At 51.7% G+C, this 12,664-nt stretch overlaps 5 protein-coding genes across 5 annotated transcripts; 3 read left to right on the forward strand and 2 right to left on the reverse strand.

Annotated features, from left to right (window-relative positions):
* Positions 1 to 443: 443 nt before the first annotated feature.
* Positions 444 to 2,219, forward strand: PMZ80_003831 (uncharacterized protein; the record flags this gene model as incomplete). Its single annotated transcript, XM_064872259.1, has 1 exon — positions 444 to 2,219. One exon carries the CDS (start codon positions 444 to 446, stop codon positions 2,217 to 2,219), a length of 1,776 nt encoding a protein of 591 aa, XP_064732639.1.
* Positions 2,220 to 2,916: 697 nt separating this feature from the next.
* Positions 2,917 to 5,575, forward strand: PMZ80_003832 (uncharacterized protein; the record flags this gene model as incomplete). Its single annotated transcript, XM_064872260.1, has 2 exons — positions 2,917 to 5,441; positions 5,491 to 5,575. The coding sequence occupies 2 exons, from the start codon at positions 2,917 to 2,919 to the stop codon at positions 5,573 to 5,575; spliced, it is 2,610 nt and encodes an 869-aa protein (XP_064732640.1).
* Positions 5,576 to 6,967: 1,392 nt separating this feature from the next.
* On the reverse strand, positions 6,968 to 8,527 carry PMZ80_003833 (uncharacterized protein; the record flags this gene model as incomplete). The annotated part of the gene is made up of 1 exon (XM_064872261.1): positions 6,968 to 8,527. The coding sequence occupies one exon, from the start codon at positions 8,525 to 8,527 to the stop codon at positions 6,968 to 6,970; it is 1,560 nt and encodes a 519-aa protein (XP_064732641.1).
* A 953-nt stretch (positions 8,528 to 9,480) lies between these two features.
* On the reverse strand, positions 9,481 to 10,103 carry PMZ80_003834 (uncharacterized protein; the record flags this gene model as incomplete). Its single annotated transcript, XM_064872262.1, has 2 exons — positions 9,481 to 9,984; positions 10,035 to 10,103. The coding sequence occupies 2 exons, from the start codon at positions 10,101 to 10,103 to the stop codon at positions 9,481 to 9,483; spliced, it is 573 nt and encodes a 190-aa protein (XP_064732642.1).
* Positions 10,104 to 10,383: 280 nt separating this feature from the next.
* PMZ80_003835 (uncharacterized protein) lies at positions 10,384 to 11,848 on the forward strand (the record flags this gene model as incomplete). The annotated part of the gene is made up of 2 exons (XM_064872263.1): positions 10,384 to 10,409; positions 10,471 to 11,848. The coding sequence occupies 2 exons, from the start codon at positions 10,384 to 10,386 to the stop codon at positions 11,846 to 11,848; spliced, it is 1,404 nt and encodes a 467-aa protein (XP_064732643.1).
* Between the last annotated feature and the right edge of the window lie 816 nt (positions 11,849 to 12,664).

The following is a 12,664-nucleotide window of genomic DNA, read 5'->3' on the forward strand; positions in this document are numbered from 1 at the left end:
TGTGAAGCGCATGGAGCTGTCGGGCTCCTCGTGTGCCATGACGTAAGATTGACCGAGTCGTAACTGCCATTATGCTCTGCTCCTGCTTTGTGGCTTTGTTTCGAGTATCGGCCATCCCTCCCAGCTCAACAACATGTCACAAGCAAAGGTTAGAATTGCCAGTCAGCACAAAGGAGCCGAGATCTAGGTTCCCCCTGATTTGGGTAAGAACTCTAAGCTTGAATTTAAGATTGGCTTCGGGCTGCCAAAACGGGCGCTAAGCGTGGCGCGTCCCCCGAACCACGCAACAGTGATTACCTCCACTTATAAACAGGGAAAGTGAAGTCGCATGCATGGGAAGGCCACATGTTCGAATACAAACCTAATGCACATCATTCATACCTCGTGTCGTTCGACATTTGTACCTATCCCTCGACCTGCTATGCTGAATCAAAGATAATGCTATGGACGCACTGGTGTACGAAGACTCACCGTTGGCCGAATATCTAGAAGGACAAGCAGCACCGTTCGAGATTCCACGAGAAAGCACACCTCCACCGTCATTTGCTCCTCAGGGTCTGCCCAACTTCAAGGACAGGTTACGAAGCATACGAAGAAGCGCGACGACCATACAGCCTGCCTCAAGCGAGCAGATACTCGAGCAGTTCCGGTACATCATTGTTGCATCGCAACTGCTCTCAGACGAGGGACCTCCGAGACCGATCGAACATGAGCCGAGGGAAGGAGACAAGAGTCTGCTATATGGCGCAGTAGCGACAGCTGTTCTGTCCTTCGTTGCAGCATGGATTTTGCATTGGCTGAGGTTGCGTAGGAGCACAATCATAAGGTCACTGTCATGGGTTGAGCTATGCACATATTGCACCGCTACGTTCTGTTTGGGTGCTGCCATTCTGCTATCCTCGAGGCGGCAGTATTCCAAGTACGTCCAGAAGCTGGCTGCGACTAGCCTGACGAGGCTTGTGAACGATTCTCACACATTCGACATGGCTGCAGGCAAGACATTGAGGTTCATACAAGAGGTTGAATTGGTTGCTCGTGGCTACGTGCTGAGTACCCCTCTACCTCCCGTCAGCCGCCTGGAAGACAAGAAAGCCATCAACCGGTGCCAGAACTTACGATCGGACCTAATTTCGACCCTGACCGTGCTCATCGCTTTGTATGTGGAGAGCCATAACGTCCTGCAATCATTTGTTGTGCAGCAGGACTTGCAACGATATCACGACATTTACGAAATTTCTTTGACCGAGTATTCAGATGCTATCAAGGTAGCCAATGAGTCAGCAGCAGAGGGCAACCTAGCGCTTAAGGAGTTAAGATTTGCTCTACGCCTGCACGCAGTCGCCAGAAAGGTCTTTCTATGTGATCTTTTGGCGCTTAGAACATCAAATGGATGGCGTCGGGTGCGGCAGTGGCAGGCGGTACAGTCGGTTTTGCGAGAAATCGAGGAAGAGACATGGTCACGGCAGCAAGGTTTGAGCGCACGCTTGCACGAAGAAGAGTTTGGCCTCGAATCGGAGCAAAGGCAGGCGCGGAAAGACACGAATACGTTCGGCACCCCTACGGCAGCGAGTCCTGCTCGCTCCCAGCATTACAGAATGCAGACGCGTCGGTTCGAGGACATCGCACACAGCATACGCGCAATGAATGCCAAAATCCATGTTTTGCGAGAAGAAATATCCGGCTTGGAATCAGCAAAGACGGACGAGGCTGTGGTATTGGCAGCGCTCAACAAGCATTACGAGACTCTCGGCACAGATATCAGGGCTTTACAATACGATTGGGAGCGGGGCAGAAATGCAATGCTTCTCAGTGTAGCTACTGATCGATCACGAGCAGGCAGTCTGAGCCCACGGACACCGATGTCGCCTTCTCCAAGCACTGGCGGATTCTCAATTGTGGATGGCGGTCCCGCCGAGGCACTTCGCCTGCTTAATGGGGACAATCGCTCTTCAAGATCTTCGGATGCAACACTATACGATGAAGAAGTGTTCGAAGCGGTCTCCAAGCCGCTGCCTCGCAAACGGGTATCGATGTCCGCAGGCATGACGCGAGAAGAAAAGATTGCAAAATTGAACGAAGATCGAAGAAAAAGGGCAACACTGCAGGAGCAAGCTGACACAACCACCAATATGCTGAGAGAGCTCCAGATGGTAATCAAGCATAGGCCCCATCAACGGTCTCCGAGCACGCCCGTGGGACCTAGGATATCCTCACTGTAGCGGGTCAGGCTTCTTGCAAACGACTTGGGTCAACTCTCATTGGAAGCGACGGCGTTTTGGGCAGCACATAGATGAGGAAACACAATTTCACGAATCCACGTACGAATTTCTTTGACTTTTGAGGCTAGAGGAGCACGGACAAGTGCATTTCAGGAACAGTCACTGGGCTGCCAAATCACGACGGAGGAATGGGCGAAGCAGGACTGTATCAATATCTTACCATTGTATGACCACATAGTTTATTGTACACATGTCTGCCATTTGAGCCACATCTGAAAATTCGAGACCACAGTCGATAAAGAAGATATTGTTCTCAATCAATGATCTTGTGAACTATGAATGAACAGACAGATTCATCTCAGAGGAGCAGGGGCTGATGCTTCTTGGGGTGGCTCGAGACAACTGCGGTTTTGGCTGAACAAACGTCCGTATGATTTCACGAAGCCATTGTGACGTAGATTTGGTGGCAGCGCAAAGCGAAAGGAAGTCATTGTACTCGTACTTCCTTCTCTGGGAGTATCCCAAGATGAGAACGGAGATATCCTTACGTATACAGCATTCCTAATCTTTTGCAATCAATCTACAGCAAACTGGTTTTGTTCGAAGCCACCAGGAGGACGCCTTTGATCACGTATCTGCGCCTCAATGCGGGACAAGATCGCATCCCGATGTTGAACACGATCGAATTCAACCCGTCATGACGGTCGATCCATTGTTCCTGCAATCAACCGAAACCATCGCATATCCAGACAAGTTCTATCCTGCAGAGATCGAAGTCTCACACCACCAGTTGCGGAACTTCATCAGCACTGTCTACAAGGACAAGGTCTTCTACGTCAACAGATACGATATCTACGTCCTCGACCTTGCGACCAACGAGCGATTCGTCCTTGTCACGGTCCCCTTCGAGGCAAGATGTTTGACAGCAGCCCATGGCTGGGTGTGTGTTGGAGGTGAGACCAAGGGCGACTGCGCCTTCATCCACATCGGTGAGAACGATGGTCAGCCCGGCACTTCTTGTCATGAACTATTGGTGGAAATGCTGGGGAAAGAGATTGTGAACGCCATGGCCGTACAAAAGTTCAAGCCAGAACGGGAAGAACACAAGGAAGAGGTGATCGTGCTTATCAGCAATAATGATCATACTGTGACCATCTACTCGTTGACCCAGAGGGAAGTTCTTGCCACCATTGAACACCCGCAGCCTATGAATTACGCTGTTCTGTCGCCTGATTCGACCATAATGGCGGCGGTCGGGGACGAAAACAAGGTCTATTTCATGAAGCGTATACTGGATGACGAGACCCCCGATCTATCACCGAACGCTTGGCAATATCCGAACTACGACTGGCGGCCTCTGTCAGCACCAGATGTTCCAAAGGGTATAGTTCAACCCGAAGATTTCAGCTTCGCTGTGGCTTTCTCGTCAGACGGCCGACTCTGTGCTGTCTCTTCCCAGGGTGGCGCAATCACCGTCTTCGACATGGAGGCTATTGCCGAGGAAGTAGGTCCAGCAGAAGACGCAATTCTGTGTACGTTCAGATCCTCGAGAGCTTCTTTGTGGGGATGTGTAAGGTCAATGGCCTTCTCCCCTGCACAGTGGGATGTCCTAGCTTGGGCAGAGGACCACGGTAGGATAGGTGTGGCGGATGTACGTCAGGGATTTCGCCGAAGACAGCATATCGAGCTGAAGAAAGATAGCACGGTAAAAGTGGATGTTAAGGATGTGACACCTCCTGACTGGATAAGTCTGGACGTTAAGGAGCGGCTACGGCGCCAGCATCAGCAGAGGATGCAAGCTTTGAGAGGTCACCCACCCCTTGGCGCTAGATCGTTCAACGACGGGCAGCGGCCTACTTCAAGTACAGAACATCTAGTGCCAGATCAAGCACATACACTCTCGGATAGAGAGCGCTCCGTGATACAAGCACTGGAAACCACGATTGACGAGATTGATAATGCGCAATCACCTTACAGTATTAACTATACTTCGACACAGCCCAGGGTTCGCCAATCCGCCTCCCATGCAGAGTCGAGAAGGGAGTATGAGGTACAGCTTCTCAACCCTAGCACGAGGTTGGCCAGCTCTCATGGGCCCCGAAGGAGACAGTCTGTGATTCTCTCCGAGTCTCAGCCTTCGCAGCATTTGACGGTCGACGAAAGTTCACGAATGACCATGACGGCTTCACCTGGTCCGATGTCTGATGATGGTCTACCACCCCTTATACCCATCAACGATCTGACACCAGCCGCTGATTCCGGCTCAAGCCAGCCAATGCCGTACAATATACCTTCTTCAGACCCATGGCACGTGATAGAAGCTTCGTTAGCAGCTAGGCGTAACCCCATCGGTAGCCCTTCACGCCCATCTTCCAGTTTGCACCACATAGAAAATGCTATTCTTGCTGAAAGACAGCTTGCCAACCGTCTGGCTAGTGAACGAGACCACGGCGAGCGGAGGTCCGAAGAGCTTGAGGTCGAAATCCGAAACATGAATAGAAGGGTGCACCAGCTCATGGATGAGAGAGACTCGCTTCTTGGACGTTACAGAGCAGTCCAGGGTCAGCCGAGCAGTTCTTCTGGGCACACTTCAGCTCTGCCTACAACACTTTCTCGCCCTCATCATACGGAGCTTGAGCACCGAATGCAAAGCATGGACGAGGATCGGAGAATGCGAACCCAGCGTATATCGGATCTGGAGCACCAACTCCGAAGAGCAGAATCACGAGTCGAGCTCGCCTCCATCCAGAGCAATGTTGAATCGAACCGGACACAACCTCGACCGCATGATCGAGAAGAACCGTCGATCCTCGCCTCACGTATTCTTCCCATACCTACGCCATCCTCAAGCGATAATACCTCAGATACCCGGCGTCTACTAGATTCCTTCGACAGCCTGCCAGGCCTTTCACCCACCGCGCGCCGTCTGCGGCAACGAACAGCCGCTGAAACAGGTCTAAGCAGTAATCGCGCGACCATACCTCGTATATCAGAGCTCGCGAACAGAGTCACAGACAACGATCTTCGCCTAGCACGAATGATGATGATGAGAAACGCCGCGGATGGAAACGGGAACTGGACTCCAGCTGCCGCACACCGGTTCCTCACCGGGCAGGCACAACCACAGAGCCAGAATGGCGGCACTTCTTCTCTCGAAGACATTATTCGGGAGAGTGGTGTTGGTACCGCCGGTATTGGCTGGAGTCCAGATGGTCTAAGATTGTGAGTCCTATTTACCAATACCGAAACGGATAGCTGCTAATAACTTTAGATATGCCGGCACTGAACAAGGAATATTCGAGTTCAAACTCAATGTCCAAGATCGGATGCAATGTCCTGTCGTTGAGATGCGGTAGCACGACTTGGAACCAAAAAACTATCCAACCTTACCTACTATCAGTATCAATGAATTATGATCATCTTTCATCATCTACGCAACCGGTCACGATCTTCACTGCATGGACGAAGCCTGCAAATATACTGCATTGTATGGTAAATCAATCTGATCTTCTCTGTCCGTTCATGGCGCCGCTCGATAACGTCGATGATCTCAGACAATTTGTCGCTCGAGTCTACCTCCCGGCTATGGTTCGTTACCGAAATGACATGCTACCGTACCGCTCAATACCACATGTTCGTGCACACACTTAGTTTACATATTCGGTCGCACCTCCTTGACACCCCGTCGCTACTCTACTTCCCTAGTCTCGGATTGCTCCTACCCTCTCACCTTGTTTTTCTGATCGCGCCTCCTTCGACGGCAGACACGGTAGCAACGGCTCAACCACGATATCACAGGCGGCATTCCTCTTTGGTGCGCGCGTGTCTGGCTTCTCTTCTGGGTAGTACTTCCCGTGGCAGCCTACATGGCACCCTCCTGCCCTCCTGCCTCTGGGCTCGTACCTTCCTATATGAATAGTTTGGTCGTACCTTCCATGCTAGTCTCAACTCCGTCGCGCCTTTTCCTCTTCCAACATGTGTTCTGCATCGTCCTTTCTTGTTCAGGATCAGATTTTTCCGCTTCCTGACTCGTACCTTCCTCCTTCTAGGGTTACTCTCTTGAAGTTTCTTACTTGGTGCACGTTTCATGGCACGGGGCTTTCACCCGGGATGAGGTTGAGATGATGTGTGATTCTGGCCTCTGAATGTCTTAATACCTACCTGTCGAGCTGCAATGGGCTATGTTTGTCTTTATGTAGCTGTAGCTATGTGCAGTACTGTGGTGTGTGACGTTGGACGTCCCTGGTCAGCTATTGTACCTAGGTCTTTGTGTACAGTATCTTTGAGCTGAATTAAGCGGCTAGCCATGGAAGTTTTGGGATGGACTTGTGGCTAGGGGATAAATGGGTAGGTTCAGGCTCGAGTGAGCACCAGTAGTGTCAAAGGAAGTCATGTTCAATACATACGGTCGGTTAGACCAGACTACATGTCACTCACATGGCCGTCATGCTGGCTTGGCCCATTCAAATGCGGTTATTTGATTATGCGGCATCCATGTGTTTTGTGTTTTGTAACCGTAGACAAGGAGGTGCATTAGGAGTAGAGATGTCATTGGGTGGGAGTAATCGAGGCTCAAAGCCATGGCAACAGATGAGCATACATGTCATGTCATGTCTGATCATCAAGGACAAATGGGTATCATTCAATCTGAGAAAATACTGTATTGTACAGCCTGTGTTGTGTTCCCTTCCCACTCCCAGCCCTCGATTCAACAAAGAAAATGGTTGCCAGTGCCAGCACCTTCATACTCAATCAGTCCCCCACATCTCATCACCCCCCACCACCAATCCATCCTCCCTCTCCCGTTCCCTCACAACCCCCAACGCATAACTCTTCTTATTCCTCTTCAACTCCTCCTTCCCCAGCATCCGCCGTGGTGTCACCGGCGTCATCGGTGTAGTCGGACAGTACGGACTATATGGTGTCTTGGGTACACCTGTCTTCGGCCCATTGAACGCGCTGGCACGTCGATCGAGGAACGTTGTTTTGGTGGGTGGTGCGGATTTTAGGGCTTCTTGGTAGGCGCGGAAGGGGAGGGTTTTTGTTGGGTTTGTGGTGGTTGTTGTTGTGGGTGTGTTGGTGTCAGTGGAGGTGAGTTGTGGGCGGCCGTGCATTTCGATGGATTCGGAGATTTGGGTTCGCTGTGGCTGTGTCTGAGCTTGGGTCCTGCCTGGAGTTGGGGGTGGTGGGCCGGGACTGTACAGCGTGCTGGACTGGAAGGATGTTTGCGAGGGGGAGAAGGCTGATTGGCGGAGGTCTGCTGAGCCGAGGGGTTTGGAGATTGGTTGGCCGCGGATTGTGATTGGTGAGGGACGGGCTTTGGATGAGTGGGAGGAGCCCATGCGGGAGGCTGTGTTGGAGATTAGGGAGAGGGCTGATGGTTTGGCTTTGCGGGGGGAGGTTTGGTTGTCGAGGAGGGATTCTCGGTCGTTGTCTGTTGGGATTGGCATTGGTGGTGGTGGTGATGGTGGCATGGGGTCGTATGATTCTTGGCGGTAGTGTTGAGGGTAATTTTGTTGCTGTTGATAAGCCTGTGCTGGCTGATATGTCTGTTGACGTTGGTATGATTGTGGCTGTGGATATTCTTGGTGGTGTGAATATGGTTGATGCTGTGAATAGGTCGGCGATACTGGTGGAACATATGCTGGATGAGCCAGATTTGGTGGACATTGAGGCGACTTGGGCGTGACTGGAGTAACATCGTCGGAGATTGGGGACGAGTCGGCACTGCTATGAGACTTGTGCACCGCTCGCTGTTCGTCGTGTGCCATCACTGCAGCATACAGCTTTGCCATGTCGTCCAGGTTTTTAGCTCTATCATTTTCTATCACTCGCTCGTCCACCCTTGTGTTCACTGTCGAGATGCTGATTTCCGAATGTCTTGCCTTGTCTCTTCTTGCCCACGATCTTATGCTCGCCATTTTGCCAGGGCTCTTAGGACTTAATGGACTCTTCGGACCGGCCTGAAGATCTCGAATGGTGACTTGAGTGGGTTTGATGGTCTCCATTTGCAGCGTCAGATTTGGTCGTTGTTGTCTCCTTCTCAACCGCCTACCAACTATGAGTAGAGCAATACCCGTGAAAGCTAGCCAGACAAGGTAGGCACCTGCTATGCCAATGGTCTCGTATTTGAGCTTGCTCGGGTCGCGGAGTGCGTTAGCAGAAGCAGGAGGACCTTCTTCAGGCGGAGGAGCAGGACCGCGGAATATGCTGACAGTCCAGATACTCTTCGACTCGGTCGCGGGGGCAGCGTAGGACAGGTTTACGAAGAGAAGGACGGCGATAAGTGATAGCAAAGCCGCCAGCATCTTTGTAGAACGTGAATCTTATGAGGTACAAGGCACAGTGATCACCCTGCGCTTTTCGAAACTACGGAGACCCCTGAGCGCAGGGTGAGCGCTCTTGAAAACATACCTTTGCTCAGATAAAGTAAGAAGCGATTCCATGATGTTTGAACCATTGCGACGGATCGTGGGCTGAGGGTGACTTGAAAGATGATTGGGAGATGGTGGTTGTGAATGCGATGCAGGTCCGTCAGCAAGAGCACACCCCGCAGCGAATGAGGAAAAAGACCTGAGTTGAGCTCTGAAAGCTGGAATTTAGTGGCTCCAGCGGTATCCATTCTGAGCTGTGGGCGATGCCTGTGCGAGCCGTAGCGCCCATTTTTAACCGCCCTTGGCATGGTCGTCGGGACATGATCGTGCAACCATTCCTCTTTGAGCGCATTCAAGACTCAGCTCTAGAAAGCTCATGATTTGGTGCAGGTTCATCGCATGGTGAAGCAGGTCATTCGACGTCTAGAACAAGTCACGTAGTCATCACCTGTGATATGCGCCTAGACCATGTTCGACTAGCATTTCTCTTCGGAGCCCAAATATGGCTTCTCTCACCTGCAGCAACAACTGGAGGGTTTCGGCAGCATGCGGACTCGGTTCTGCGGTTCCCTGTAACATGGAACGGCGTTTCACCTTTCCTTCCGGGCATGTTCCTTCGAGACCAGGCCACCAGCACGAGGAGTATGGTCCTGGTGGCATTGTGAGCGCGTATGCTCTCCTGGGTCTTCACGATGGTCGCAGCTGCGTACAAGTTTGTGACAAGCGCACTTCGACACTGGGTTGATCTGGCTCTTTCGGGCAGGATGTGGCTCGGATATGCCAGCTCAAGATGCTTACCGTCAGCAGCCACCTCGATACGGCTAGAGATATATGTGCAGCTTCGAAAGGCAATGTGCCTGTACAGGCGTGACATGAGCTCGGAGATATCACCTCCAGCCACTGCCTGTGCCGGTAGCCCATCCAAGGCCGGCAAAGCCAGAGCTCTTTCCGAGAGAACCGGAAGACGAGGCATTCACAGCCCTTCTCTTGCCCTTTGTGCCCTCACTTTCCTTGACGCCAGCAACAATCTTCTCCAGGCCAGTCTCTATGACTACTCCGCCGACGACCATCTCGCCCAAGACAGCATGGAGTGTTTCGAAGCCGAAGATGAGATCAAGCTCGCAGACGTTTTCGAACAGCCTATCGAGAGCCTCGACAAAGACTTGTATGAAGTCCAAAAGCGCCAGAGGAGACTCGGTCGATGTAGAGATCAAGATGAAGTAGAGCGTAGCATAGTGCCTGTAAGTGATCTGCGTAGGCGCATCCGGCGAAGACGAAGTACTAGCGGGAGCGAGCAGCGGTGGTAGAGGGAGGAAATTGCAAGCAGATTTAGGTCGCGCAGAGACTAAATCGAAGATCTGACGAAGCAACGTTTGCTGGGTCGCAGTATCCTGCTAGACATTAATCACTGCTCGTGTTCCTGTCCATATCGTTGACTTGCCAGCTGAGTGTAGAACTTCGTTAACCGGGGCTGGCCATTGTCGTTGAAGACCAGGATGGCATTGATCATCTTCACACTTCGTTCATCGGCCTTGAAAGAGTGCCTCGTCCATCAGGTAGGCAAATGTCAAATCAGGCGCAGTCCGATAAATCATTGACCTGAACATGGGCCTGGTGCTCCCGCAGCGTGGGGAAGGCGCGATACGAGCCAACAAACACGACAAACATCGTGCCTTCCTTTGCCTCGAGCAGCCTATTCAGGAAGTCTTTCCTGGATCTAATATTGGCTGCTCATATATGTCATTCAGGCCTTCGATTTGGTTTCCTTGATCTCTTATGCTTGTAACAAGATGGTCCAGGCTCTTGGGCTCGCCACGTGATGCGTATCGTGCGCTCGTGGTTTCGAATCAATCACCATGCACTCGACACATCCATAGCACGCCTCGAGCGTCTCAGGATGCGCTGACGGTACCCTCCGAACGTGGAGTCCAGTCATTGTTCACTGACACTGCACCTGCCACAACACAACAAGCTGCGGCGGCAGCGCTCTTCTTCAAGACACACATCCCTCTCAAGTCATGGACGGCCACCGAATGGCGCAAACAACCACATTCGGATACATCCTTCCTGACACCCGAAGTTACCTTCCTCGGCCGCAGTAACAGCGGCAAATCCTCTCTTCTCAATGCCATCCTACTGAACCCGACCCTATGTCGAGTTGGGCCGAAGCCTGGAAAAACGACTACGATGCATGCATGGGCACTTGGTCCACATGATCCCAAGACCAAAGGTGCTAGGGAGGGCTGGCAGGGTGATATAGAACCGAAGTTGACTGTGCTGGATATGCCTGGGTATGGACATGGTAGTCAGCGGGATTGGGGCGAAGAGATCATGAAATATCTTACAACAAGGAGACAGCTAAGGAGAGCTTTTGTCCTCGTGAACCCAGCGCATGGGATGAAGAAGCAGGATCTACAGATGTTGGAGTTACTGAGACGGCACACGATTCCACATCAGCTGATTGCTACCAAGTGTGACCACGACTCGGTCAAGAGATTACCTGAGCTGTTATTCGAGATTCAGAACCAGATAAAGTCGCATTTCGGTTCTGGCAAGGCTGGACCTCTCTTGCTAACCATCAACGACATTCTAGCCGTCGCCGGCCTTGGTGACGGTCAGGCGAACAAAAGAGTCAAGGCAAGTCACATGCGGGGACTTTCGGACGTCAGATGGGCTGTCCTTCGTGCGGCTGGACTGGAGGAATATGCGATGGCCCTATTTGCAAATGGAGGGCTGCCACCGAAGAAGAAGTCGGCACAAGCGGTGCAACCTGCGACTGAGGATGAATCGAAGGATGAAGAGAACATCATGGCACACCCAGACTTTCGAAGCTTTATTCCTCGGGACGCGCCTGAAGATGGACCGAACTCTGAAGAGAACATCAGGGCACTACCAGAGACTCGGAGGTTCACGCCCTCAGCGCCGACCGAGACTCGAACTACCACGCCTGCGACACAGCCAACGGCCTCGAGTACAAAGGCTGCGCAACAATCAAAAATTCGAAGCATACAAACGGCGAATGAGCGGAGGGTCCCAAGCACAGAATACCCAGTACGGCGAAATCCACCAACACCCGAGACTGGCGCACAGGTATCCGAAGCCTCTCAACCACCCAACATCGGCATCGGCATAGACGAACTCATGGCTATGGTCACAACCCCAGAAGATGTCCGTCGAGCAAAAGACAAGAGGATGCAGACGGGTGGGAGAGTGCGTGGACCAAGGGCGTCTCGACAACGGTTGGGTCGAACATAGACAGAACAGACATGTATATACGAAATTTGTTATTGTAACATACTGTAATATTACGGCATAACTGAGTCTCATTTTCGATTGATCGCAAATCATGATGATGGGCACAAAAGGGAGGGTCCCTGCTGCCAGACGGACGATAGACACTTTGTACGCCGAGCTGGTTGATTTTCCGTATGATATGTAGCATGGAACACGGCAGCTACGCACCAGATATGGCTGAATGCACTGTAGTCATCTATGTACAGCATGAGGGAGGAACATATGTACATATGACAGTACAGTGCGACCAATAACAGATCTGCCCACCTACCTAAAGTAGACCTGCTTCGAAAAGAGTTAAAACTGATCAGAGACGATTCACTCACTACCACCACGATTTTGACTTGCAAGCTCTCGGTCAAAAGGAGGGAAGAGAAAAGAAAACAAGATAAGTCATAGGACAAGGATGATTCCTTCCTTCTTTCGAAGCCAGCCGGACCCAGTGAGTACATGTGGAAGGAATTAAGGAGGCAAAAAGCAGCTTCGAAGAAGGTAGGTAAGAGGTGAGTCGCGATCGTGTAAGCGTAGGGGTGGAAGTAGTACTAATGGGATGCAGATAGGAGGTTAATTAGGGGTGCCATTGTATGCAAGCGGCGAAGAGGCCCCGGACGCATTCGACGAATGACCCAGGACGGCGCTGCGGTAAGTAAACGAGGGATTATACATAGACAGGATAGGGGTAGGGCATATACGGAGAGTGCCGTGGTATGCTTGCGTTAGCTGCAACAAGAGGATCGATGTACTGCTTCAGATTATCTCAGGTTGCATGTCATGTCA

This window comes from Knufia obscura (genome assembly GCF_036327395.1).
Source record: "Knufia obscura strain CCFEE 5817 isolate CBS 148926 chromosome Unknown scaffold_3, whole genome shotgun sequence".
NCBI classification, from domain to species: Eukaryota; Fungi; Ascomycota; class Eurotiomycetes; order Chaetothyriales; family Trichomeriaceae; genus Knufia; species Knufia obscura.